Source organism: Peromyscus maniculatus, chromosome 6 (assembly GCF_049852395.1).
Source record: "Peromyscus maniculatus bairdii isolate BWxNUB_F1_BW_parent chromosome 6, HU_Pman_BW_mat_3.1, whole genome shotgun sequence".
Taxonomy (NCBI): Eukaryota; Metazoa; Chordata; class Mammalia; order Rodentia; family Cricetidae; genus Peromyscus; species Peromyscus maniculatus.
The window spans coordinates 131,465,477-131,492,467 of NC_134857.1; the positions used below are offsets into that span (position 1 = coordinate 131,465,477).

At 37.2% G+C, this 26,991-nt stretch overlaps 1 protein-coding gene across 1 annotated transcript in view; it reads left to right on the forward strand.

Annotated features, from left to right (window-relative positions):
- The window catches only part of Adgrl4 (adhesion G protein-coupled receptor L4), a 112,454-nt gene extending 85,848 nt beyond the window's left edge, over window positions 1–26,606 (forward strand). Inside the window, exons 11-15 of the mRNA XM_006989487.4 lie at window positions 436–656; window positions 779–845; window positions 22,042–22,133; window positions 24,226–24,394; window positions 24,796–26,606. Of these exons, the coding sequence (XP_006989549.1) occupies window positions 436–656; window positions 779–845; window positions 22,042–22,133; window positions 24,226–24,394; window positions 24,796–24,858 (612 nt within the window). The 3' untranslated portion in view covers window positions 24,859–26,606. The remainder of the gene's footprint in view (window positions 1–435; window positions 657–778; window positions 846–22,041; window positions 22,134–24,225; window positions 24,395–24,795) is intronic.
- Window positions 26,607–26,991: the final 385 nt, after the last annotated feature.

Sequence of the window (26,991 nt, forward strand, 5' to 3'; positions counted from 1 at the left end):
CTGGGGTCACAGAACAGAACAGCCACAATATTAAACATAGAGGATAGGCAGTGGCAGCACACGCCTTTAATCCTAGCATTCTAGAGGCAGAAATCTGTCTGGATCTCTGGGAGTTCAAGGCCACATTGGAAACAGCCAGGCATGGTGACTCATGCCTTTAACCCCAGAAAGTGAGCCTTTATTCCCAGGGAGTGATGGCAGAAAGCAGAAAGATATATAAGGCATGAAGACCAGAAACTAGAAACATTTGGCAGGTTAAGCTTTTAGGCAGCTGAGGATCTGGCAAGGTGAGGTAGCTGTGGCTTGTTCTTCTTCTCTGATCTTCCAACATTCACCCCAATAACTGGCCTCAGGTTTGATTTTATTAATAAGACCAGTTAAGATTCATGCTACAGAAAATTTTACTTATCGTTTCTTCTTTCTTTTGCATTGTAGTTGGTCTGCTCTATTACTGCTGGCCTGCTTCACTACTTCTTCTTAGCTGCCTTTGCCTGGATGTGCATTGAAGGCATACACCTGTATCTCATCGTTGTGGGAATCATCTACAACAAAGGGTTTTTGCACAAGAACTTTTATATCTTTGGCTATCTCAGCCCAGCTGTAGTTGTTGGATTCTCAGCATCCTTAGGATATAAGTATTATGGTACCACCAAAGTGTAAGTAAAACGGACTTTGTGAGCATTTGAAGGACACCACTGGATACTCTGCATATATTTGAGAACGTTGTTTTGCTATAGTCTAGGCAATGTATTTACTGATTTTATCTCTCACTTTTCAGATGTTGGCTGAGCACTGAAAACAACTTCATTTGGAGCTTCATAGGCCCAGCATGTCTAATCATTCTTGTATGTATATAAAAACTGCTTTTAAAACTTAAGGGTTAGCTATGGTTGAGAAGAAATTTCCCAAACTAGACATTCTGCTTTGTAAAAACTGATTACGAACATTTGTATCTGTCATTTGGTACCATTTAACATATTGAACTAAGATGGAGAAAAATACATAACTTATAAGTGAAAAGCAATTACCATTCATTTATTTTCTTGGGGAAGGATAGGTTTTTGCATAGTATAAAATAAGGATGACAGATGTATCATTCTGTCTCCTCAGTAGCGTCTCTGCATCTGAAATACTGAAAGTGTGCCAACCACCTGATAATCTGGCATTTCAAATGTTTACGTTATTTAATCTTTTATCGATGATCGGTCATCTTTGAAAATTAGACTGTCATCTTTAGTGTTTTGTCGTCTTTATGTACCCTGTCATCACAAAGTGATTTTAAACTAAATTGCAACATCAGAGACAAGAACCCACTATTTCTCACAAGCAGACAAGTCAACTATTGATAGTCCTATTTCAACAAGGAAGAAGGCCTTTTAATTCTTACTGAAAGTGTTTTCAAACCTACAAATTTGGCAGGTATTATATGGTCCATTCTAAATAAAGACATTTTTATATGTCTCCCGAGCATTTCTGAGTGCTGAAAGTTTGCAGCGGCTATTCTGAATATAACAGTCTGTCAATGAGTCAGGGAGGCCTGACGAGATGCAAGAATGGAACGTGTTGTCAGAACAAAAACTGTGACAATATTTTGGACAACTTTGTCCCATATGATTTGGCCATAAACTGGTCTCCTTTTCCTTTTTCTCTCTTTTCTCTTGAATCTTTTATGGCTGCGAGGGAACTGTTAAGTAGAAATGACTTCATATGTAAAGCAGAGAATTCTCATCAAGCTTTTTTTTGCTAGTGATGTGGATAAAATCAAGTATATAAAAAAAAATATGCTTCCTGATGACCACAGATAACTATTTATTATTCTCAGAATTAATCAGGCAAATGTTTTTAAAACTACTGGGTAAATATCTCCTGCAATTATTTGAGCTAATATAATTTATTATAGCTCCAGAGTTACAGTCCATATTATAGTACAGATCAAATGGTGTCCAATTCATACAGCTTCACTGGTGGTTTTTATATGAGTATTTCATGTGAAAACATTTTATGTGTTCTGTTCTACTGATTTCTTCTCATCAAAGCAAGTGAATGTTTGGTGAACAATAGTTCTTCATGCTTAGATGAACATGGAAATCTAGGAATTATACTGAAAACAGGAAGAAATGGGACCATGTTTCTCTAAAGCAAGATGGTAGTATTTTTCTATGAAATCATGTTTTAAAGTTGCATACACATGAAGATACATACCTCAGAGTGAATTACTCAGACTCTAGATGGACTGTCTAAAACGGAATCCTGAAAACTTTCCAAAAGTGTAAGGTAACTCCATCACAGTGTTCTAGTTTGGAATGAGCAAATCAGTTCACCTCCATGCAGTTTTATCATGCTAATCTTTCCCCGGTTAACCAGAAGGTGGGGTTCCTAAAGAAACAGGTGCAAGGCCTCAGCTGTCTCTATAACATAACATTCTAATTATTGTGTCTTATTAAATACCCCAAACTGTTAATTACTGTATCAAAGTGAATTAGTTAATTCTAGTCATCCTGACTCTGCAGCCACACTTACATATCTTGTGGTGCAATGGTATAATGTGCTATCAATTGAACTGCTTCCTCTTGCCACATTCCTTGTTCAATGATAAAGTCAGAGAAACTGTGTGCCAGTCATTTTCTTTTTTCTTGGACTGAGTCTCCACACATTTTTTATAAAGAGACAGTAGGGCAGTTGATATCTCAACCCAGATAGTTCACAGTTAGGAGTCCTTGGCCACAATAAAGGGCAATGTTTCTAGACCTTTTTGTTTTTGCTGCCAGTGTTAAGGAAAGGCAGTGATCACCCAAGAACAGCAGTGAACACACTTTTATGAGCTCACTGAAATATGTCTCCTGGTTGGAGGTCACTTGTGAGCGCAGAGACCATCACCCACTTCTGATCAGGGTTTCCTGCAGGCTTCACAGTTCCTAGAGTATCTAACAGAGCAGAAGGAAAAGAGTTATCATGCTGTGTTCCTAGAAATGAAAGAAGAGGGAACACACAAACACTTCAGCTCTTCTACAGAGAGATATATGTAGGCATACTGGTGCATAACTCTAATCTTAGAATTTGAGACACTAATGCAAGAATATCAGGGCTCCACAGTCATCCTCAGCTACGCAGCAACTTCAGACCAGTCTGGGCTAAAAAAGAAGACCCTGTTTCAAAATAAAACACTATGAAAGAAAAGGGAGAGGAAGGAAGGAAGGAAGGGAGGGAGGGAGGGAGGGAGGGAGGGAGGAAGGAAGGAAGGAAGGAAGGAAGGAAGGAAGGAAGGAAGGAAGGAAGGAAGGAAGGAAGGGGGAAAAGGAGAGAAAAAAAGGCAAGAGGAAAAGAGAAACAAGAGAAAGGGTCACAGGCTCCCCAGGCCAAATGATGCTGCAAACAATTAAGAGAAATTGTTGGATGGAAATATGGCTGCTTCTCTCTGACGATTAAATAGGACCAGTGTAAAAACGGGGTACTATAAATGCCTATGTATAAAATCTACATGGAGATCATCATATAAATCAAAAACAATAAGTAAGAAAAGAACCAAAGGACAAAACTAAGGTGATGTCATAAATTTTCCCCCTACCAGTAGTAGGTGAGCAGATCATCCTGTCCCAAATGGGGAGTCACTGGACCTGGACAAGGAACACACAGAATCCAAGACCCAGTCATGCAACCTCCCCAGTCCTCTACAGGGAGATAAAGCATGTGAACGCATAGAGTAGAGATTTCCTTATGTATGAAGTTCAGATATTCAAATCTTATCATTTGTCACTGGGGGACAGTGAACACCTATTCCTTGGAAAATCACTGGGAATGTTGTGGTGGGGAAGCATGCTAAGCCATGTAACAAAGTCCCAGATAGTGGAAGAGCGATTCAGCACGAGCAGCACTGTGACAATGTGACAGTGACTCCCCTGCATGCAGTAGGAGCTCCGACAAGAAAGCAGACAAAACACAGCAGAGGGCTGCACAATAACATCAGTGGCCTCGGAGAGACCAGGAGGCCGTCATAGCCTCCCGACAGCCCTGACCAGGATGGAGGGCAGCAAGAGCAGGTTGTGCATTTATGTGAAGCAGGACAGGGTGTAAATGTAAACCTTTCAGCCTGTGGGATTCTTCTGGAAAATGAGGAAAGAGCAGAGCAAGAAATATCACTGAAACCAGGCACCACCACAGGCTTTTTCTTCCGAGTATTCAAGAATTACCTTTGCCACAGCTGTCACGCTGGTCTAGAGTGTCATTTCTAACTAACAAACTAAACTAAACAGTTACTGGCTAAACTTATCTAGTTCTCCACCTTAACACTCAGGCCTTTTCTATCCCCCACTAAAATTCTAGTGTTAATGATAAGTATTTGTTTTACAAGTTACTACACACTACTCTGATACACGTGGCTAGTACTTAATACTCTGTGTCCTTCGCTAGCCTATGGTTTTACTATCCCATTGGAGCATTTGAAAATAAGGTTTGAAAATGGTGACTGGCTTAAGCTACAGCTCCATAAGTAGGGCATGACTATTTCTTGCCTTTATTTAAACCACAGCTTTCATTTTTTTTTTTGACTCTTCTGTAATTACCTCTGATCTGTTTTTCTGCCATTAGATCTCATTTTGGGATAGTCTGAGCCAAGGTAAATTCATTGCCTACTGCCTTGGCCTTAGTGCTGACAGTTCTCCTTGCCTAGACAAGCCACGACCAGGGAGTAATGATGGATTCCTTGGGAATACACTTCTCTCTTCCTGTTTTCAGCCTTATTTTACCATATCTCTTCACACCACAGCCTTTATCCTTGTCAGGACACTTGCTTGAAAAAAAAATTGGGAGTCTTTTCCTTCAATAATCTTGTTATCTTCTGGGAAGTTCTTCCAAGAAGTATTAACTAGTGCAGAGACTCACAGGACACTTCACAGACTTGAAACTATTCTAATGTGCTCCCATAAAGTTTGGATTCTAATCCTCTGTTGTACCTTTAACACTTCATTATTGCATGTGGTAACTTTCTGTGAATATTTTTGGGCAACCCTAGAAGTGCCTAATGAGTCCTTAGTAATCATTTTTTAATTTTTAATCTATTTGCTAATAAAAACCTAGTAACACATAAGGCCACAAGAAGGGCCATGTGGTCTTTCTTTGGGTAGTTGATGGCTCTGTGTCTTAGAAACCTAAAAGATAAATGATGCTAAAAATAACTCAGCAATGCAATAATAAATACCACACTTTATAAAGTATCCATTCTTTAGCAATTAAAAAAGAAAATTCCAAATTATTCAGAAGAAAATCTTATGTTATGACTCTCTTATTTTTACCTTTTGTGCTAAAAAGTCAAACAAAAAGACAAATTTGGAAACAGAATTTCCAAAGCCCCAAATCATATGCATTAGAATATGTGTGATCAAATATAACACATGTGCATATGTGTGCCTGTGCTGATCCTAGCTTTTAAAATGTTAATGAATATGTCATAGCATTTAATTATGGCAAAATATAATATATGTTCCTGCTATTACCTAGAATTTGTGGTTTAAAGTACATGCTGCTAAAAAAAGCTAACTAAAATAGAGAAAATAAAATAGAATCTCTCTCTCTCTCTCTCTCTCTCTCTCTCTCTCTCTCTCTCTCCCACTCTCACTCTCTCATTAGTTTTTTTTTTTTTTTTTTTTTTTTTTTTTTTTTTTTTTGAGACATGATTTCTCTGTGTAGCTCTGGCTGTACTGGAACTAGCTCTGTAGACCAGCTTACCCTTGAACTCACAAAGATTGGCCTGCTTCTGCCTCCCTAGGATTGGGATTAAAGGTGTGAGCTACCACCACTCAGCTAGGATTTTCTTGATTGAACCAAATGCTAATTAAACTAGTCCACATAAGGAACTTTCTTTCTTTCTTTCTTTCTTTCTTTCTTTCTTTCTTTCTTTCTTTCTTTCTTTCTTTCTTTCTTTCTTTTTCTTTCTTTTACTGAAAATAGAGTGTTCTCCCATACAATGCATCTAAACCACAATTTCCTCTCCCTCTACTCCTTCCAACCTCCCCCACCTATCTTCTCCCCGAGTTCTACTCTTCTTTATGTTTCCCTTCAGAAAAGAGCAGGCCTTCAAGAGACAATAGCCAAACACAACAAAACAAGAGACAGTAATACAAGGTGAAAACCCTCATAGTGAGGCTGAACAGGACAACCAATAGGAGAGAAAGAGTCTCAAGAGCAGACCAATGAGTCAGAGAAACACCCACTCCCACAGTTAGGAGTCTCACAAGAACACCAAGCTACAGCTATAACGTATACACAAAGGTCTTGTGCAGGCTCCGTGGTGGCTGCTTCAGTCTCTGTGAGCCCCTATGAGCCCTGCTTAGCTGATTCTGTGGCCCATGTTCTTGTGATATTCTCCATCCTCTGACTCCTACAGTCTTTCCTCCCCTCTTCCACAGGGTTCCCCAAGCCAAAGGGAAGGACCTGATGGACACCTTCAATTTTCTTGAAAGCCAATTAAAACTACTGAAAATGAATTATTCATATAGCTCACATGAGGTAGGACTTGTGAACATTTGAGTGTGTGTGTGTGTGTGCACGTGTGCCTGTGTGCATGCACAGGTTTTGAGATATCATTACATTTTGATTTTCATGATTGTCCAAGATTGAGAAACATATAAATGCTGTAAGACTGTATATTCCACCCTACACTTGCACTTCCTGCAGTGGATCACTCCTGTTACAGAACTTAGGGTCACTATCTATGCCCCAAGAAAACACACTTGTTCACCTATTCTTGAGAAACCAATTAAAACAGCTAAGTTAGTGTATAGAAAGCAAATAAAGGAGATTTATTCACTGTGGTCACTGGGAAGAATGAAGAGATCCAATGACGTCCTGAAGTGAGATTGAAGTTTACATAGAAGGCCAAGGATATGCACACTACAGCAGTCCCTGTCAAGTTGGGGTCACCCCTTCACTAACCCAGCCTTGTCTCCGTATAGCTGTAAATCTTTTCCTGGAGAGGAGAGTTTTCACACAAGCTGGTCCAGGATTCTCTTTGCTCATCATGAGACTGCTGGGAAATTCCAATTTCTTGGTTGCCTTTGTATTGATAATTTTATACTTAAAATATCTCTTTAAAAATATATATGTATATCCATATACATATACATACACACACACACATATGTGTGTGTTGTACTACACACACACACTTCTGCCAAGTCATTTATACTTCCTTCTTCATATTTACTCTGTATTTTAGTAGATATTTCTGTTGTATGTGTATACACACCCAATTACAAACTTAGAAAAAAAACTTGAATTACCTATAGCCTACAATATATTATATCTGTCTTTCCTCATTAGAACCTACAATTTTACCATTTCTACCCTTGCTTATTATGAGTGTGTATTTAAAACTTCCCTAAGGATGAATATTTGTTTCTAGCACTTCCTTATTAAAAAATCCAGGTCCCACCACAGCTGCATATCCATTAAGACAGTCTTAGGCAGTATATCTTTGAGGTAGAAATGCAAGTATGAGCAGGTTTTAAAATTTACATAATTATCCTGTAAAACAATTATATGAATTGATTTTTTATTCTGCCAAGAATATATGAGAAAGTCTTTATTTTAATATCTATGCCAATATTCGGTATTATTACCTACTGTGGTATCAACATGTTACAATAAATAAGGACAAAAGAGAGAATTAAAATAGACCAAGTATTACCGGAATTTCAAGGGAGTCCCTTTGTACTTGTAAGATAGTACTGTAGAAACTGCGGTTCACACTTAGTCTCAATGTTAAAGAATTCAAGAATGGACTCAATCCAGCGGTGTTCTCTGGAGCTCTGTACAATCAATCTCCACCATCCAGGGTCCAGGCGCAGAGAGCGCCCAGAGCGAGCGCTTGCCCATCCCGCTCCTAGGTTTCCAGCACCTCCCCTTGCCCGCCTCGTAGGCGTGACAGTTGCCAGAGTCTCAATGGGGGTTGGAGCTTCCAGATCCAAGCTAGAATGGCTACCCACTACACAGAAGCTCAAGGAAATTTTTATTAGAATTTAAAAGAAATACTGCAGGACAATCAAGTTGTGAATCTCAGCAGCTACCTGGGGGGAAAGAATAGAGTTAGAAAGGGAAAGGAAGACAGGAAAAGGAAGAGAAAAGAGAACAGAGGAGAGGGGGAGGGGCAGAGGGGGAGGGGAGGAGAGGGAGGGGAGGAGAGGGAGGGGAGGAGGAGTGATGAGAAAGAGAGAGAGTGACAAGAGTGTAATTCTCAGAAGGAAAAGAACATCATCTCATTCAAGGGTGAGCTATTCCTCCTCTCTCTTTAGCACACCGTAAGGTAGACTTGTCCTCCTAATTGGTGCTCCTTTGGGCAGGTGATTGCCCTGCCAAACTGGATTAACTCTTAAGGGAGGAGGCAGTGGCTTGGATCCACATACCGTGAGATTCCACTCTTTACTGTAACACAGGTTTGCTGACACTGGGCAAAGCCTTCATTGTAACTCTGCTCAAGACATTGAGGAAGTTCACATCACCTGCAGCTCCTGCTCCCTAGATTCCAGGAGCAATACAACTTTCAGAAGACAACCAAAGACATCTCTAGAGTCAAAAGTCTCCTGTGGACCATATCCCATGCTCCCTTCACTGGGAACTGCCTCTAGTCTAGACTGCACTACTAACATTAGCTGTATTCTTGTACAAAGAGCACAGACATGAGAAATTATAGTCAAGGAGTAGGCACTGTACATAGGATAACCACATTAAAGCTATACTAAGAAATGCTACCAGTTTTTAAGTTTAATCTTGTGAAGATCAGACCACCATTTTCATTGAGAGTTTCAATTTAATGCCAGCATGCTTTTTGTTCTATCTTCCAGTGATATCTGGGATTTAAAGCATTTTAATATCCCAGCCTTTCTCTATACTATATATGAATAAGTAGTTCAGTTTTTGTTTTTCATATTATTCTAAACTTCTTGAACAACAGATAGCTAGAATTTTTTAAAGACATGAAGTAAAGGGGTTGTTTTTTGAGAGGGAAAGAAAAGCAATATAAATGATGCATTGCTGATTTTCAATATGTTCTCATACACAGGAGCGGTATTGTTACTGAAAATACTTTCAGAGATAATCTTTGGGGACTCACTAGAGAATTTCATAAGAGTTGGATAAACTTGTAAAAATTAGAGATAAAATAAAAATGTTTCTTAAAAGTACCTTAAGTCTCTCGAACCCAATTATAAAGAGGTGTCTAAGATGATGCTGATTGCAAATGCTCCCTTGTGAGCATCCTTCTGCAGTCCGGTTCTACAGGGGAGCCCAGGAGAGGAAGGCACTGATGGTGTTGGTAGGTCCACACAGTCATTAGAATTAGTACTTGGTGTACATTTGCATAATCTTTTAATCTTCACAAAACCTTTTAATATGTCTCAGTTGATCCTCACAGAAGTTTCTGCAATGCATAAAAATAAAAATAGGAACAGCATTTGGTAGATCAGATTTCACAAGATTTTTGCACTCTGGTACTATAATCTAGACTTATCTGTTTAGAAGTGCCTAGAGGGGTTCTCTACTATTTATAATTTAAGAAGCACATAAATTTCTGTAAGTGGATTGATTACAATAAAGCAAATCATTTATATTATCTTGAATCTAAGTCATAAAACCTTCAAGAATTTGTTCATGATGAATTTTTGTAGTTATTTAATTTAATCAAGAGGCAAGTACATATTCTGATCATTCTCTGAGAGTAGCACAGGTCACTTGCACAAGTCATCTGCAGCTAAGTGATGCCCCCTCCAGCCTTATGTGCTCTATTACCATCTTTTGTGGCTTCACAGTGTTCTTGGGATCAAGTCTATAACTCTGCATACAATTTATTCTAAGAGTGCCCTGTTAGTTTATTTATCTTCAAACCATAGAAATGTTTGAGAGTATAAAAATACTTCAAGTTAGTGCTTCTGTGTAGGGAATCTATAAAACAAACTTGGTTTTTTTGTTTTGGTTTTTTGGGGGTTTTTTTTTTGTTTGTTTGTTTTGTTTTTGTTTGTTTTTTTAATTAGGGCTTTTTATACAAACCAAAACTTACTTGTAGTAAAATCCTATGTGGCTGACCATAATGGCCTTCACAAGTCTCTACTACTCCAGTGTCTGGGTATGTTTCTGTGAACTTGGTAACCACCCTATATAGGCATAGAATAAGGAAATAGAAGTGGGGTGTTGCTCATGCCCTTCCATTCATGTTGAACCACATGCAAAGGAATGTAATTTGCTTGTGTGACTTGAACAGGGTACCCCAGCAGATATGTCAGAAGCTGGAGGGTCTAGACTACCTGGGTCTCTCTTAGCTTACCTTAATGTGATGTCCACTGAATGCTAACCTGAAAAGGACACTGCTCAACAGTCCAGGCCAACAACAACATACAGACCCTTCCCATAGGACACATTGTATCTTATAACCCACCTGGTCAGCTTTCTTACAGTGCCTCTCAGTGTTGAACCACGCTGGTTGTTGGGCATGCCCTCTCTGTACCTTCCTCTGTAACCTCTTTCTATATATGGAACCATTTTGTCTCAACCCCTTCTCATCTTTTCTAGTTAATTCCCACTTACCTTATATACTTCAATTCAAACATGGCTAATGGAAGTCTTGTCTAACTCATTGGACTATAATAAATATTTGGCTCATGCTTTTAGAATTAGAAGTCTATACTTTCTTCTTGTGAATTCTTTCCCCAGTTTACAATGTGTGTAAGTTCTTTAAACATCTGATTTCATGACTGGTCAGTATTTATCTTCTTTGGGTGGCTTTAAGGTCTGTGAGAAGAAAATATTATGGATTTTCCTTCAGTATATTTTTCTTAAGGCTCAATGTGCAGTAATCACTCAAGTCACACTGTTGAGGAAATAAATGCGTGATGCACTCTTTCCTTTCCCACAGAGGAAGTGTAAGGAAAGAAATCAAGCAGAAAACGTGGAAGCTTTCCCTAAAATCTGTCATGTTTACTTTGTTTTCTTCTCAGGAAGGATTATTGTCTCTGGACAGCGAGCCTGTCTGCAGTATGTTTCCACTAAAACATGTAATGTGGTATTTTAAATTCATCTGAACAAAATAAAATCCTGGCTAGGCAGTGCCAGAGGTCGCAAAGGCAGCATAATTAGTAAAGGGAACACTCAGGGAGTCCTTTCTGTGCCCTGGATCTCTAGTACGAGGATGAGGATAATGACAGAAACTCCACAACAGAATTACTGCAAATGGCGTTAGAAGAATATGAATATCCTTTAAAAAATAAAGGAGGAGAAAATTAAATGTTTGGGGAAACAATTTTATATGACTTTGATTTTACCCTTTAGATAAAAACCTAGCTTTCCAGGGGTGGGATGCCAGAGAAATGGCTCAGTGGTTAAGAATGTATACTGCTCTTGCAGAGGACCAGAGTTTGGGTCCCAGCACCCAAGTCAGATAATTCCCAACCACCTGTAACTCCAGTTCCAGCAGATCTGACATCTTGGGTGTTCAGGAGCACCTACATTTATGTATGCAGCCATACACATGATTAAAAATAACAAAAACAACTTTAAAATTTTAACTTAGCAATGATTTGAATGTTGTATCTTTAAATTAAACTATGCAAAGTCTGCCTTAAAGTCTAATAAATAGTCAAGTAACTGTACGTTTATGTAAGGTGCTGTTGCTTTTGCTAACCTCCAGCCACATTTTACTCTGCAAGTGGGTATAAAAGGAGAATGTTTCATTTCTGAAACTGTAACAAAAAAGAATTCATTGTACAGCTTCTCTTCTGCTGTGACGTTGAAATGAACAACTGTGGTAAATGCTTTTTGCACACAGCTTTTCTCCTTCACCTCTGCTTCCATGGACTGTGACTAACTACAGTTAAAACCAGCTATAAAAAACGAGCCCATGACATTACTTACAGTCACAGAGGTCACTTTATCCTCTAGTTTATAAGTATTCCATTCTCTTCTCCCTCTTTTTATTTTTAGTAAAATATTTTTAAATACCAAAAACCTTGCAGTATAAAATATTTCTAATGGAAACATGCTAAAATACGAATTATAAATAGTTCTTTTGTTGTCAATGATCACCATTGTTAGAACAAAATTTTTGCCATAGCAAAGAAGAGAGAACCCTTCATTAGCCATCGTAGGAAATTGGCTGGGGTGGGAAGGGGATATATCCTAATGGACAACTGCAGTACAAAAGCTTTAATCCTTGTATCTAGGCCGTGTTTTGATGAGCACACACCACAGGACAACACACCTGTGATTCCTGACAGGTGTCAACATGGAGACACCCCAAGTCTGTCCATAAAGTCCAGGAAGTGGAACTGCAGTCTTTGCAGCCACTAGGCACAACCTTCCCCTGCTCAGTTCTTACTAGGGGGTCACCGTCTTCTGACAACTGGCAATGTACTTGTTTCTGTTTTCTTTCACTCTGGTGTTTAGAGTCTAGAGAACCTTCTGCAAGTACTCCATTACTTTACTACACTCCAGCAACATTACATTTTGATGATTTATGTCTCTGTTTCAACAGTTACTTTTGTCTTCAAATAATTTAGTGTTAATGAGAAACTTGTAGTAAAATCATCAAGATGTGAGACAAATTATGGTCATTTTACACATTTGTTCAGTTAACGGCTGATCAGTTGATGGCTTCTTTATACAGATGATTAAGGTAACTTGAGTATAGAATACTAATTTTTTAATTAATTAGAATTTTAGTTTTTTAAATTCACATAACATGTGAATATTGAGCCTGTTAGATACAAGTCATTATTCCTGACCTTGAGACTCCAAAAACAAAACTTAAAAGTAGCTCTATTTTTATGGGTCATGGATTATAGACCAAGAGCCATTATTGATTCACTATTTGTTGGACACTTACATACTGAGTATAATTCAGAGAACCTTACAATAACTGTATAATTTTATTCAGACAAAAATCTCTAAGGTAAACATTAATATTGCTCAGGTTTATGTATTAAGAAAGCAAACTGAAGGCAGCTCAACAAGCCATCTAGTTAATATCAGGCCTGGAACTGAACTTAATGCTGCTCTAGGAGCCATGTATTCTATTTAGAAGTTGAGTCATCCATAAGAAAGTGTACACTTTATTGAACGTGTCTTCACACCTAGAAAACTGTGCACAGTTACTGGTTTATGCACACTGCCTAACACTATGTAGAGTACGTAGATTATAAAACATTCTTGAAAAGATTAAAGAATTAAACATGAAATAAAAATGCTTCATGCATTCGATATATACTCCACTAAGATATTTAAATTTCATTATCTGAAATTAAAATTTTATTTTGTTATAAATACAGTAATTAAATTATGTAAGTAGAATGTGTTTGTCTGCTTTTATTTTGTGCTGGAAATTGAACCCAGAGTTTTGTGCTTACCTAGGCAAGCCTCTGAGATGCATCCCTATCTCTACTTTGTTCAGAAGACTCCCTTAGCTCCAGTCTCACACACATGCATTTAATGTTCATGTTCAGGTGACTGTGTACCAGACTCCGTCACAGAAGACTGTTCCAATACTCCTTAATGTCTTCAGTGATGCTCTTTTAGCATTTGAAATGATATTTACCAAATTTACTGGCATTACTTAAATTTATAGGAAAAATACACTTAAATTTGCCACCTGTTTTGCATCCATGTACTATTTAAGTTAGTTTACTACCTCATGAAGACCAGCACTTTTCTCTAGTAGAACATGATGTTTCAAATGACTAATTAGGAGGACACATATAAAGACATTACTAGACATGTATTTGACATAAGAGAAGGTATCTGGAAAATGCATCTAAATCTATACCGTGTATTGTCTTCACAACAATTAAACTCATTGTATCAAATGTGATCAGATCTTTATGGAGATCAAACTGATTAGTTTGTGCAGACTCTTTCAACCTGGCTGGCAAAAATTTTACTCTAGAAGTAGGAAAAATGTTCATTTGATATTTTCTCAAGTGCATATTTATCATTGGTGCTGTTTGACCACAATGCCCTTGGAGACATGTGAAGCTCAACTGTATGTGTTACGGAGATCCCTTGTAGGTAGATAATGTGACCTGAGCACCCATGTACATACCTTATAATCTATTACAGTAGAGAGAAAAGCAGCAGAGGGTGAACCTACTACTTGGAGAAACAAAACTCTGCAACACTCTTGTGTGACCTGTGACTTCATACAGCCAGGATCATGTAAGGGCAACAGAGATACTCCCAGCTTAAATGTGAACACTTAATAATCCTTAGAAAATTACCAGCTGCCATGCTATAATTCTGTTTAGATTATTTTCACATCATACATCCACATCCCTACACCAGTAGAACAAACAAAACATATTCAGAGTGTGCCGGTGGAAAGCCTTGTTGACTAGTGTCATTCTCTGATCCTTGGAAAACTGAGAGGATGCCTGCCTTCAGGAGAGGACTTCTCTCTCTGCACATTGTCCTAGTCTCCACGAGCAGGCTCCATCATTGATGTTTTGACCAATTTGAATAAGAGTAAACCAATAATGAACTGACTGTTGTCCAGTTCTACAAGTCAATGCTTATATGATAGATGTCTTCAAGTCTTAATATCACTCTAGTGTCTCCTTGCTTGTTTTCATCTGCAGTTTGATAGTTTTATAAAATATTTGGTAGCATAAACTCTGTAACCTATTAGGAATGACTCTGGCCTCTGGTCCTTCCTACCCATAATCTCAGGTGAATTATTTAATTAATGTCTTTGTAATTCTGGTGTCCTAAGCAGAAAACAAATTTAATAAAAGCATCACCAGTTACAATTCTATAATTATAATAGGAGAAATAAGAAGTCATGAACAGTACCACATAGATCATTAATAATATTTATTCACTTAATGAATATTGGTGTTAAAAGGTATTTTTGTCAGAGTTGGTGAATGTCAGTGTTTCAGCAACTTATAAGTACTTGTGAAAATATACATTATGGCAGATCAACTCTTTATCCAAGTGCGTTTCCCAACAAGCATTGCCTGCTGGGAAAACTTTGCTGCCTACTAACATGTAAACCTTAAGAGAGCCAGGCAGTGGTGGCACACGCCTTTAATCCCAGCACTTGGGAGGCAGAGGCAGGCAGATCTCTGTGAGTTCGAGGCCAGCCTGGACTACAAGAGGGAGTTCCAGGAAAGGCGTGAAACTACACAGAGAAACCCTGTCTCAAAAAATTAAAAAATTTAAAAAAAACCCTCAAGAGATTAGTGTAACATCAGAAAGCATGCACTGTCCCAGAGAGGTCTATTGGTGATCTTCTCTTGTGATGTTGTTTAGAGCCCTCTTGAATGCACCTATTATGTTCTCAGACAGCTTCAGGTGTTTCAATGTTTGGGACTCAACAGTTGTTTTGTCATATAATCGAACACTGTCCTTCCATTTCTCTGTTGTCTACTCTCTCGGGCTAGTGTTGGAATCTCAGCAGAGGAATGGCTTTTAACTCTGTAGATATTCCCGTGGTAGCTATTCTGAGGCAAGTGCTAAACCAGATGGAGCACATGGTGTTGTCTTGGCCTCTGTGGGAGAGAAGTTACTCAGCTGACTTCACAGTGTTGAGAATAGGTCAACATATACTGAGATGTCATAGTTTCTGTGAACTTTCAGTAAACTTTTACCTCTTTTTATAGTAAGATTTGCAGATTTTATGTTTTTCCATTACTTTACTTATTTAGAGACAAGATCTCATGTATCCCAGACTCATTATGTAACTGAGGATGACTTCAGTGTCTAATCTTCCTGCCTCCATGACTCTTGTGTTGATGTTACAAGTGTGCACACTACCCACTTTATGTGGTGCTAGCTATGGAACTCAGGATTTTGTGTATGTTAGGTAAATACTCTACCAACTGCATCACAAGCCCAGACCCTAATGAAGACTTTAACAAAGGTGTTCATCAGTCCAATTCCTTGCTTCCTGGCACAGCTTTCCTATGCACCATGAGGCATTTCCAACAAGAAAGCATGCTGTCAAATGTATGTGCATTCTTTCCTGCACTCTGGGCTTTATGTGCTTTTACCCACTTTCTAATTTTGAAGCATGTGAGCAGTCTTTGCACATACATACATGTTCATGTTCTATGACAGGATCTGAAATTTTACCCCCTCAAACTTTGACGTGCTCTTTTTACGCTGTTAGAAATTGGTCTCTGTGGAGAGGGAGACAGCCTTGGAATTCCCTCTAAGATGTCTTGTCCTCAATGATGCAGGAATTTGAGTGTGAACACATGAAAGCCTGTAAAAATGAGGCTTAACCTACAAAATAAACTGTGTCAGGCCAATTGGATTTTAGATAAATAATGAGTTGTGTGTGTCCCAAATATTGTATGTAGCACACACAACAAAATACTCATTGTGTTTCTGAGATTTAAACTGGCAAGTAACATGTATATTTAGCATACCAGGCAATGCTGGGAATGGAGTACAGCGCAAAAGAGATTGAGAGGAACTGGAAGGAACAAGTTGCATGGGTGACAGTTCAAAGGAGGTCAGCTGTTAGCATAATTAATCTTAGTCATTTGATTTAAGAAACAGGAGCATAATCCACAAATAATAAACAAAGACAACCTTATATAATTGATTTTTCATTGAATACATAGAATGTTAATAATAAACAAGAGCTAATGATAAATGATTGTATAAGGGTTAATTTTTACTTATGCATAATCAATCATCATCCATAGGGACTTTCATTATATATGCTAACTGTACATATATATGTACACGTACACATATATATATGTATGTATACATTACACATACACCTGTAGATTTCTACATTTCTTTGTCTTCATTGCCTTAAAAATGACCAGAGTTTTTCAGCATGCATAATGCACATGTGTCTCACAGGTACACAGGTCAGAAGAACTGCCTCAGTTCTAAGAAGCTCTCTGTCCTGAATTCAACCCTACCAGAGGCTCCAGGGGAGAACTTGTTTCTATGGTCCTTCATGTTCTTGACCAAACTCAGTTCCATGTGAGTGCAGGACTGAAGACCCAGATCCCTGGCTGGGTGAAGGGGCTGCTCTCTGCTTGTAGGGGCTTCACAGAGACCCTCACATGCAGCCAGTTTGCCTTCAGAGTGGGCATCTCTACCTCCATTTCTCTTCGGAGGTTTCCTCTTTTTTGCTTTCTCTTCTCTAGACCGCTTTTGTCATCAAGGCTCACATGATTAGGTGGGGCCTAATGGCATTATTCAATGTCATCTCTTCATCCGAGAGTCTACAACCTTCCTTCTACCTGAAGCATCATTGTGTGTGTGTGTGTGTCTGTGTGTGTCTGTGTGTGTCTGTGTGTGTGTGTGTCTGTGTGTCTGTGTGGTGTCTGTGCCATACTCACAGATACTAGTACTACAGTATGAAAAATCTTGGAAAGGTATGCTGTTTACCACATACCCCAGTTTTTCTGAGACAGTGTATGATTTACAATTTAACTGAAGCATTTTCAGAGATTATTCCAACTGGGAATAAATAATAAACATAAAATTGAACAGAAGACAAGATTACAACCCTTTGATTCTAATTTTGCTAATATACAATTAATGGAGCATAGTCTCTTTGTTCTCAAACTGAACTGCTTCATTATTTAGAAAGTGGTCTATGGTTTGGAAAGGAATAAATGCTTTATATGGACACTCAGTAGTCGAATAAAAACCTGGTGTTTATTCAAGACAGAAGCATGTTTGTCTGGTGCCAGTTATTTTAAAGGTATTAAAACTATTTGAAAGGACATGTAAGTTGTAATCATGACACAGTCTTAAATGAACCTGATTTTATTTGATATAATGAAAAATTAAACTGTGAGTCTAAAAGTACTGCAAAAGATATTTTTCCATTCTTTTCTGTGAGATCCGACATCAGCATATAAATGGCTTCATCAATTATTGAGGAAAGACTAAGAAAAGAAAAATGACTGATTGAGATGCTGCATGTTGAATTGTGGATTTGAAGCCCTTGGTTGAAGGTATCTGAAGGTCCAAGTCCTTCAGAGTTCTCTCTTGCTCTCTTGTCTGCTCATCTATTTAAATTTCATTTTAGGGAAAAATTTAAAAGGATAGAAAGACCACTTAAAGAGTTTTTTAAATAGACTGTCAAATAAAATATATGTTTCAAGCATTGAAATACTGATGTTAAAAATAGATCATGGTGTAGACAAAGACCACTTTACAAGGGCAAATGATGTTAAATTTAAAGTAACACTTTCTCTTTAGTGTTAATTGTTCATGACACTGATTACACATGGCTTTCTTTATTCTCTTCTGTGCTCCAACACACAGCAATAAACCCTAGAGTTATTTGGTTTGCCTTCTAGGGCTTGTTGCTTGTTTATTTCTATATAGGTATATTGGATTCTGGGATGGAAGTCTAAACTTTAAGGCAAAAACTCAACAATGAAAGTCCATTTATAAGTCCTGAGCCCTTGTGCATTTGTGAAGCTAACACTTAGTTATAAATGACAAAGGAATTACAACTGACAAAATTATGAAAACTATGTCCTTTATGATTGTATCAGAATCATAGCTTACATAACCTTCAAACAGTTTTGGTAGATGCTAATGAGTATTTAAAAATTACTCATGCTTTTAATCCCATAATAATCATATAGATATCACCACATAATCATAATGCTAATAATGTAGTGCCAACTATTTAACCCAAAATGCAAGTGTCTACTTATCATCTAATCTCAAGGTAGGTTAATCACAAAGAGTCTCATTATCAGAAGTTTTAAATTCTACATCAAGTTCTTTTAAGGTACTCTTTGTTACTTTAGTTCAGATCCTTTACACGGATTTACAATGTATACTTATAAAATATTTTCCCCTTCTGTGTAAACTGCAGAGATTAAACTTTACTTCCTTCCCTACATAAATAAAGCCACATGCCTTGGAACACCTTTAGATAACATTGATTATTTATATACTGCTTATAAATCAATAAAAAATCATTTAAAGATATTTATATATTAATGGGCCAAAAACTGTACAAGTAATGTTAAGAAACAAATGTAGGTGTTGCTCCTGGGGTTATGCTGATGCACCATATGATTCTGTAATGTTGATATAGTAAACTTGACTAACTGAAGAAAAATTCAAATTATTTCAAAATACTAACACTCTAACTAGAATTATTAATTTTTAAAAATCATTTTAACTTTACTGCAATTTTACCTTTACATTTAACATATCTGCAATGCAGTATTTGAGAGCTGAGATATGAGGATCATGATTTCAAGGCTGGCTTGGTCTACACCATGTGACCCTGACTCAAAACAAAATAAATCTATGGCAAAAGAGGAGAAAAAATTTCCCTTTTTATTTCACCCATACAGCACACATGACACCACTGTGTTCACAGAACAGCCACCTGTTGTGGAATATGTTTTTACACTGTGTGAAGATGTGTCACTATGATTGGTTTAATAAAGAGCTGAATCGCCAAGAGCTAGGCGGGAAAAAGTTAGGCAGGACTTCTGAGGACCGAGAGGTCTTGGGGAAGAAGAAAGGCAGAGTCGCCAACTGGACAAAAGGAGCAAGACAAAGAGGAGAGGTAAAGCCACGAGTCACGTGGTGACACATAGATGAATAGAAATGGGTTGATTTAAATTATAAGAGCTAGTGGGACAAGCCTAAGCTGTAGGCGGAACTTTTACAATTAATAAGTCTCCATGTCCTTTCTGAGAGCTGGTAGTATAAAGGTGCATCTTTCTCTCCTTCCTCCTCTTTTGATTCTCTTGTGACCTATAATTGATGAGGTTCTGGAAGATCTAGAAAGGACGATGCCTAACCCCTCATTCTAACCTATGGCATTTTGCTCTCCTGACATTGGGTTGATGAGCATCTTCAGGCTACCTACTTACCTTCTCTTCTCTTGGTAGAATCCACAACAACAAAAGACCATGTCAGTTTTATTCAGGAATTTGGATGTACCAAGCTCTCACTGGTGTCTGACACTGGATGATTGAGACCCTTGGGAAAAATCCTAAAATAAACAAAAATTTAACACCCAGACATTTGTGCTATCAACACATAAAAATAAAATATTTGAAGTGTTCTTGACACTTTTCATTAACTTCTCTATGTTTACTATACCTTTTTGGTAGAGATATCTTAAACTTTTTTCTTTACATTTGAAGAAATGTGAGCTTATGGTATAATAATTAACCTCTCATGTGTCTAGCACCACATGTTTTAAACAACCTATTCATGAAGGTAAAAATTATGGATCTAGAATAAATTCTTAATCACTTACTTTATCTTATAGCTCTTTGTGGACAACAATAGTTCACTATTAATATATCATTAAATGCAGAGTTTCAAATCAATTGTGGCATAAATCATTTATACCAACTAATTTTTGAAACATTTTTATTACATAAAATACATATTCATGTATTTATGGCATTAACCATTATGGTGTCTAATTTCGTGCAAAAATATGGTTTTTAAAAGGTATAAAATGTTACATATTCATTTTTTAATATTAAATCATATTTATTAAATATTATTAAATAGACATTTCAGTTCATTATTTGAACATCCAAATAGGGTGAAACTGTCAACTAAATCAATTTAAAAATACTTTATCTCGCCTCTGCAATTGCTAAGGTCTTTTAATGGAAGTATTACTGTAATTGGAATTAATTAATCATATAATTAGAAGTAATGAACAGTTGGAAGCAGAAAAATGGGTAGAACCCTTATTCCTTTAAGATTTCATCTCAAAGACCTTTCAATGGGTAAATGGCAATATGAAATTCTCTAACCCATTTCTTTATACTTATTTTAATAGAAATTACTCAACTGAATTCAGAAAACGTCTACAAAACTCCTTAGGATATAAGAGATGTCACTCAGAGATAGAACACTCTTCCAGTGTGTGCAAGGTCCTGATCCCCATCTACAGAATCATGAACAATAGATAAAGAGATAACCTTACAATAGGGGAGAGCCTCCTGTAATGCTAAGCTCCTAAATTATTAATATAAGAGCTATCTAAAATTATGGCATTTGGTATTATCACTCCAAAATGTATTTTGAAAAATCCATTTAAGCTAACATATCCAATAAAATATTAATGTGTTAATTGCACATATAACGTTTAATATTTTGTAATTCAAATTTTTGTATTAGGATGGATTGCATTGAACATTTGGACATTGCATGTCTCACTTGTAAGATCTCAAAAATACAGGAAAATAGGGCTGGGAAATGGTTCAGTGGTTAAGAGCTTCCGTTGCTCTTTCAGAGGATCCCGATTGATTTTCTAACACCTATATGGTAATGCCTAATTGTTAACTACGGTTTGGGAATCGGATGCCCTCTTCTGGCCTCCCTGGGTACCACATGCATGTGATGCAATGCCATATACGCAGGCAAACACTCCTGAACATAAAATAAAATGAATACATTTTCTTTAAAACCACAGGGAAAGAAGAAGAAAATGCACTTTCACAGTCTTTTGACAGTAAGATAACAAAGTGAATACTGTACTTAGAAAGTACAAAATATAAAAAAAGAATAAGTCTAATAAAAGAAGAATTTTTCAACCAACATTTTTCATTTGTTGGTATTTTCAAAGCTTCTGAAGTTAAACATGAGGAAAATAAATCTTAAAATGATGTCAGGACAAGATGACAAGATGAACTGTGTTAAACAAAGTGCATTCAAGGCTTTTCTAGAGTCAGGGGTGTGGTGTTTTGCTGAGTTACTAAATTCCTGTGAATTCTTCCCAGATAAATTTCCAAATGGTTGTAGAAATTGTTTCCCAAACTTCTTTTCAAAGAAACAATGAACAAAACGGCGCTTACACTGCTTACAATGTGCACTAATGAAAGTTCTTGACACTGTCAAAATCAGCCATGAAGGTTTTTGGTATTTGCCTACATCTGCATGTTTATGTGCACATACACACAAATGTGTGTGCCACATGAGTCTTTGGGATATCTGTTACTGAAAACCTTACTGCTTATTTATTGCATGTAGGTAAATCAGAGCATACTATGAAAATGACCTCCTTTTGACATTACTGCATCTCCCCAGGTTAATCTCTTGGCTTTTGGAGTTATCATATACAAAGTTTTTCGCCACACTGCGGGGTTGAAACCAGAAGTTAGTTGCTATGAGAACATAAGGTACGTAGTCCTTAAAGTTCACTTAAAAGTTTTAGCAACTTGTTTTTCTTGCTTGCTTGCTTCCCTGCTTTTCTCCTTTCTTTTCTCTCTCTTTCTTTCTTCCTTTCTTTCTTCCTTTCTTTCTTCCTTCCTTCCTTCCTTCCTTCCTTCCTTCCTTCCTTCCTTCCTTCCTTCCTTCCTTTCTTTCTTTCTTTCTTTCTTTCTTTCTTTCTTTCTTTCTTTCTTTCTTTCTTTCTTTCTTGTAGGTCTGGGGTTATAACAGACTCAGTCACAGGGTATCCCATGTGGTAGGCAAATGTTCACTCACCAATGCAACACTCTCAGCCCCTTAATCACCCAGACAACAAATAATCTGGAAGACTATGTTTTCAAAAGAATTAGTTGTTTCACCATATTTAAAATACATATTAGGGAAAAGCATTTAATAAAATTATAAATATCACAGATTGAATGGTAAGTGAATCCATCTTTGAAAATGTACTCCCATTTGAAAGAGAAAAGATGATAATTGTTTTAAGCTAAAAATAGATCTTAATGACTGTCTTTTGTAAGACATTTCTCAGAACTTGGCAAATCTTTCTTCTGATTCAGAGTTTATATGTTGCTGTGATTTTTCCTTTAACTCCCTCTCTAAGACTGATCTATGAAGACCTTGGAAATGCTTTGTTTAGGAGAAGCCGAGGTAGGAGTGTAGGAAGCAGCTGCAGCTTGTGTTGCTTGGGAACACTCCTGCATCCTGCCGTCCTGAGACCTCCAGGAAGATTCACAGTTGGGATTTAGCAAGTGTTTGAGCGATTATTTTCTTTCAGTTCTCAATAGTACGAGTTTCATGTGTGTCCTTACTTCAATAAAGTTCAAAATGGTGCCTTTTCTGAGGTGCATTGCTAGCACACCCACAGTAATGCATCAATGCAGTAATGCAGCAATGCAGCAATGCAGTAATGCATTAATGGCTCTGCTGATTTGAATCAGAGAGTGAGCCAGTAAACGTCAGTTGCTTCATTTTCTTGCTTCTTCTTCTTGTTTTCTTTTTGTTTTGTTTTTTGTTTGTTTTTTGTTTTTGTCTGTTTTTCTTTTGTTTTATCTATTTGTTTGTTTGTTTGTTTGTTTGTTTAGGTTTTTAAAAACAGGACTTCTCTATGTAACTTTGGCTGTCCTGGAATTCACTCTGTAGATCAGGCTGGCCTCGAACTCAAAGAGATCCACCTGCCTCTACCTCCCAAGTACTGGGATTAAAGCCACCACCACCTGGCACCTAGCTGCTTCATTTTCAAAGCCATGTCCCCAGTGAGAAAGATTTAATATTGTTTTACCTGAAGTCACTGACAGTTGGTTGAAAATATCAATAGCTTAATATACATATGCATATTTCCCTTAAATTTTAAGACATTGATATTCTGACATGAATTTGTTTTGAGGTTACTACCTTGCAAATGCAGCAACAGTGACAAAATTCTAGATTTATACTCTATTCTTTCATCACTATTGAACTTAAAAATAAACCAGAAGCCACTTTAGAAGACATAAGTGCCAGCTGATGTGAGTCCACACAGGATGCTCTTTGAGGACCACTGTCACAGCAGACATGAAACCAAAGCCTGCATACTGCAGTATGCCAGTTGAAAATATTTTAAAATTAAGTATTTCCTTCAAAAATGGTACATTTTAATAATGAGATCTTAATTTTTGAAGCAGATTCCAGGTTGAACAGGAAGATATTTACCCTGAAGGCTATCACATCAAACCACAAGCCAGCTGTCAGCATCTAAGTCATTTATGACTTTTCTGGTCATAAAATACATACTCTAGACGGGCGGTGGTGGCACACGCCTTTAATCCCAGCACTCGGGAGGCAGAGCCAGGTGGATCTCTGTGAGTTCGAGGCCAGCCTGGGCTACCAAGTGAGTCCCAGGAAAGGCGCAAAGCTACACAGAGAAACCCTGTCTCAAAAAACCAAAAAAAAAAAAAAAAAAAAAAAAAAGCTTACTCTAGGAATCCTTATAAAAACTGGGGGATATGTTGGATACGTGTGGCAACTGGGCATTCCATGGGCTTGCAGGGTTCTGACGGAAGTTCTTCAAACACACTCCAGGTCTTGTGCCAGAGGCGCCCTTGCCCTCCTCTTCCTTCTGGGTACCACCTGGATCTTTGGGGTTCTGCACGTGGTACATGCTTCTGTGGTGACAGCTTACCTCTTCACAGTCAGCAATGCCTTCCAAGGGATGTTCATTTTCTTGTTCCTATGTGTTTTATCTAGAAAGGTAAGGATTCTAAAAATTTTGGTCAAAACTAGATTATATTTGTATAGCAGGTTACCAAACTGCCAGAAAATGTTTAGCCTTGAAGATTTTTGATTTCTACCTTTTATTGCCTAATTGTAGTCCATTTTAAATATACAATGACTAAAATAATTTTACTTTAAAATAACAGAATATAGCTGTCCATATCCAAATATGCCTTGCAAAAAGCTTTGTTACTAAATATATATAAATATAAAAATTATAATTATAATATAATATAAGCTATATAGCTTATATTCACTTGAGTATATTCTTATATTAAAACAGCAATAAGACTTCAGTAAAGCAAATATTGTGATTTGAAAGTAATGCTATGAGATTGTCTTAATAATGTAGTGTTTTTTCTTTTCTCTTTCATCAAGATTCAAGAAGAATATTATAGATTGTTCAAAAATGTCCCCTGTTGTTTTGGCTGTTTAAGGTAAACAAAGAGAATTCCTGATAATTATAGCTCCAATGAAATGAAAACTCAAGCTTCAGATAACCCATGTGGAAAAGGCAACCCGTTCTTTCATTGTTAGTAATTAATTTCAAATTCATGTTTCTGTTCACAGTAAAAAGGATATAGTTAATGTGAGATAAAATTATGGACCAGAGAGCTACAGTGTGTTTTCCTACATGACATAGTTAGATATGTCAAAAATAGTACTGCAGATATTTGGAAAGTAATTGGTTTCTCTGGAGTGATATCACTGTGCCCAAGGAAAGATTTCTTTCTAACATAAGAAATATATGAATGTCCTGAAGGAAACCACTGCCTTGATATCTTTGTGACTCATGTTGCCTTTCAAACGAGTCCCCTACCACCTTAGTAATGAGTTCTGTTGCAGAAAGGAGAACATAAGAGAGTTGGAGGGGAGAATACAAAGCGCGGAAGAGAGCCTTTCTGACGAGGAATTGTCATCCCAATAAACTTGGCTTTCTCTCAACTTGATGAGAAAATTTCAAGATAAAATAATGGAAAAAAATACAACCTAGCAGTTTGGGAATTGGCCTGAACTTAAAAACCCAGACCTAAATTTACTGTATCCATGTTCATTTTTACTATTCTAAAAGAAAACAAAGAAAAATCCCTACAATGAAATATACAGAATGTATGTTCTTACATTAACATTAGATTTGAGTGTAAAATGTTTTTTTATTCTTCATATTGAGACTTCAAATGTATAGTCAGTAAAGTGCAAATTTGTCAAGCTATAATACTGTTTATGCCTGTACTGCAGATATAGAGTGTGAAGTATTTTGTCTACAATATTTTACTGTTGTGAAAATTATCTTTTAATATTAGAGCAATATACTTGAATACTTCATTGTTTTTAATCTTACAACTAGTATAATTCATGTTGTAACAATTCCTTTTAATTGACAGTTTTTAAGAGGGCATTGTAAATTTAAAGTATTCATAAAGTAAATTGTAATTTTTTTTCTGATCAGAAAAATGCACCATTAAAGCATTATTTGTAATGAAGTCACTGTGTACTGTAGGAGATTCATAGTGGATCTATTTGCTGACTGTTTGCTACTTACTACCTATCAAAGTCTATTTGTTTCAGTGTGTGTCTCCTGTCTAGTCTCTTATTCAAATGAAGAACAGATTTCTTTTCAGAAAGTCATTGTTCTGTATACCTTCCTGAGGATATGACTCATGGGACACTATGATTTTAATATCTATGGTTTTTGGGTGAAGCCTGACATGTCCTCTCCTGAAAATAAAAAGTCAGCTTGTGAAACAGTCCTGCCACTGTTTGGCTGGGATGTGGTCTCAAGAAGACCACTCACCAGCTAAGAAAGACTTTGCATTTCTAGAGTCTGTTAGACAATACACTTTCATTTTATCTCCCAATTTCTTACATGTTAAATCTGTGACCCAAGACTGCCATTGGCAGGGTATCAAAACCTAATCGTTTGTTCAATAGACACAAAGCTATCCCATGTGGCAGACAGAATATCCATCCCCAGATATCCATGCACTGCTCTTCAGAACCCAGCGGATGGTGGGGAGAAGGGGGAAGTAAGCTGGCAGTTGGCTCAGCTCATCTCAGCTGGAAAAGGATCCTGCTATCCCCGAGGAAGTCAGCATGAAGATGCTGTTATCTTAGTCTCGGTCACCCATTTTGGGCCTCCTATTTCCACAGCTGCAAGACAATAAAATTCTATTATTGAAGCCACTAAATTTGTGATCTTTTATTTATTTTATTTTATTTTATTTTATTTTATTTCACTGCATTCCATTTATGAGGTAGTTATAGGGAACTAAGACTGGGAATATTTATAGACTAACATCTTCAAATCAAGTTACTATTTATATCAAGGGTAAAACCATTTTCATGATTGTCCAGGTTCTCTGTCTCTTCACTACTTATGCATTGCCTCCTGGCCATGGGGCTGATATGGTAACAGTACTGAACACTACACTGTCCCGCTGTTCCAGGTCCTTGTGTCAAATATCACATACTGGAAGTCGGTTTAGAAATTTTCCCATGCAATTTCAAAAGAGTGTGGACAGTCATCAGAATCAGGCCACCAAACAGCTGTAAGGTTATGCTGTGCTGGGACTC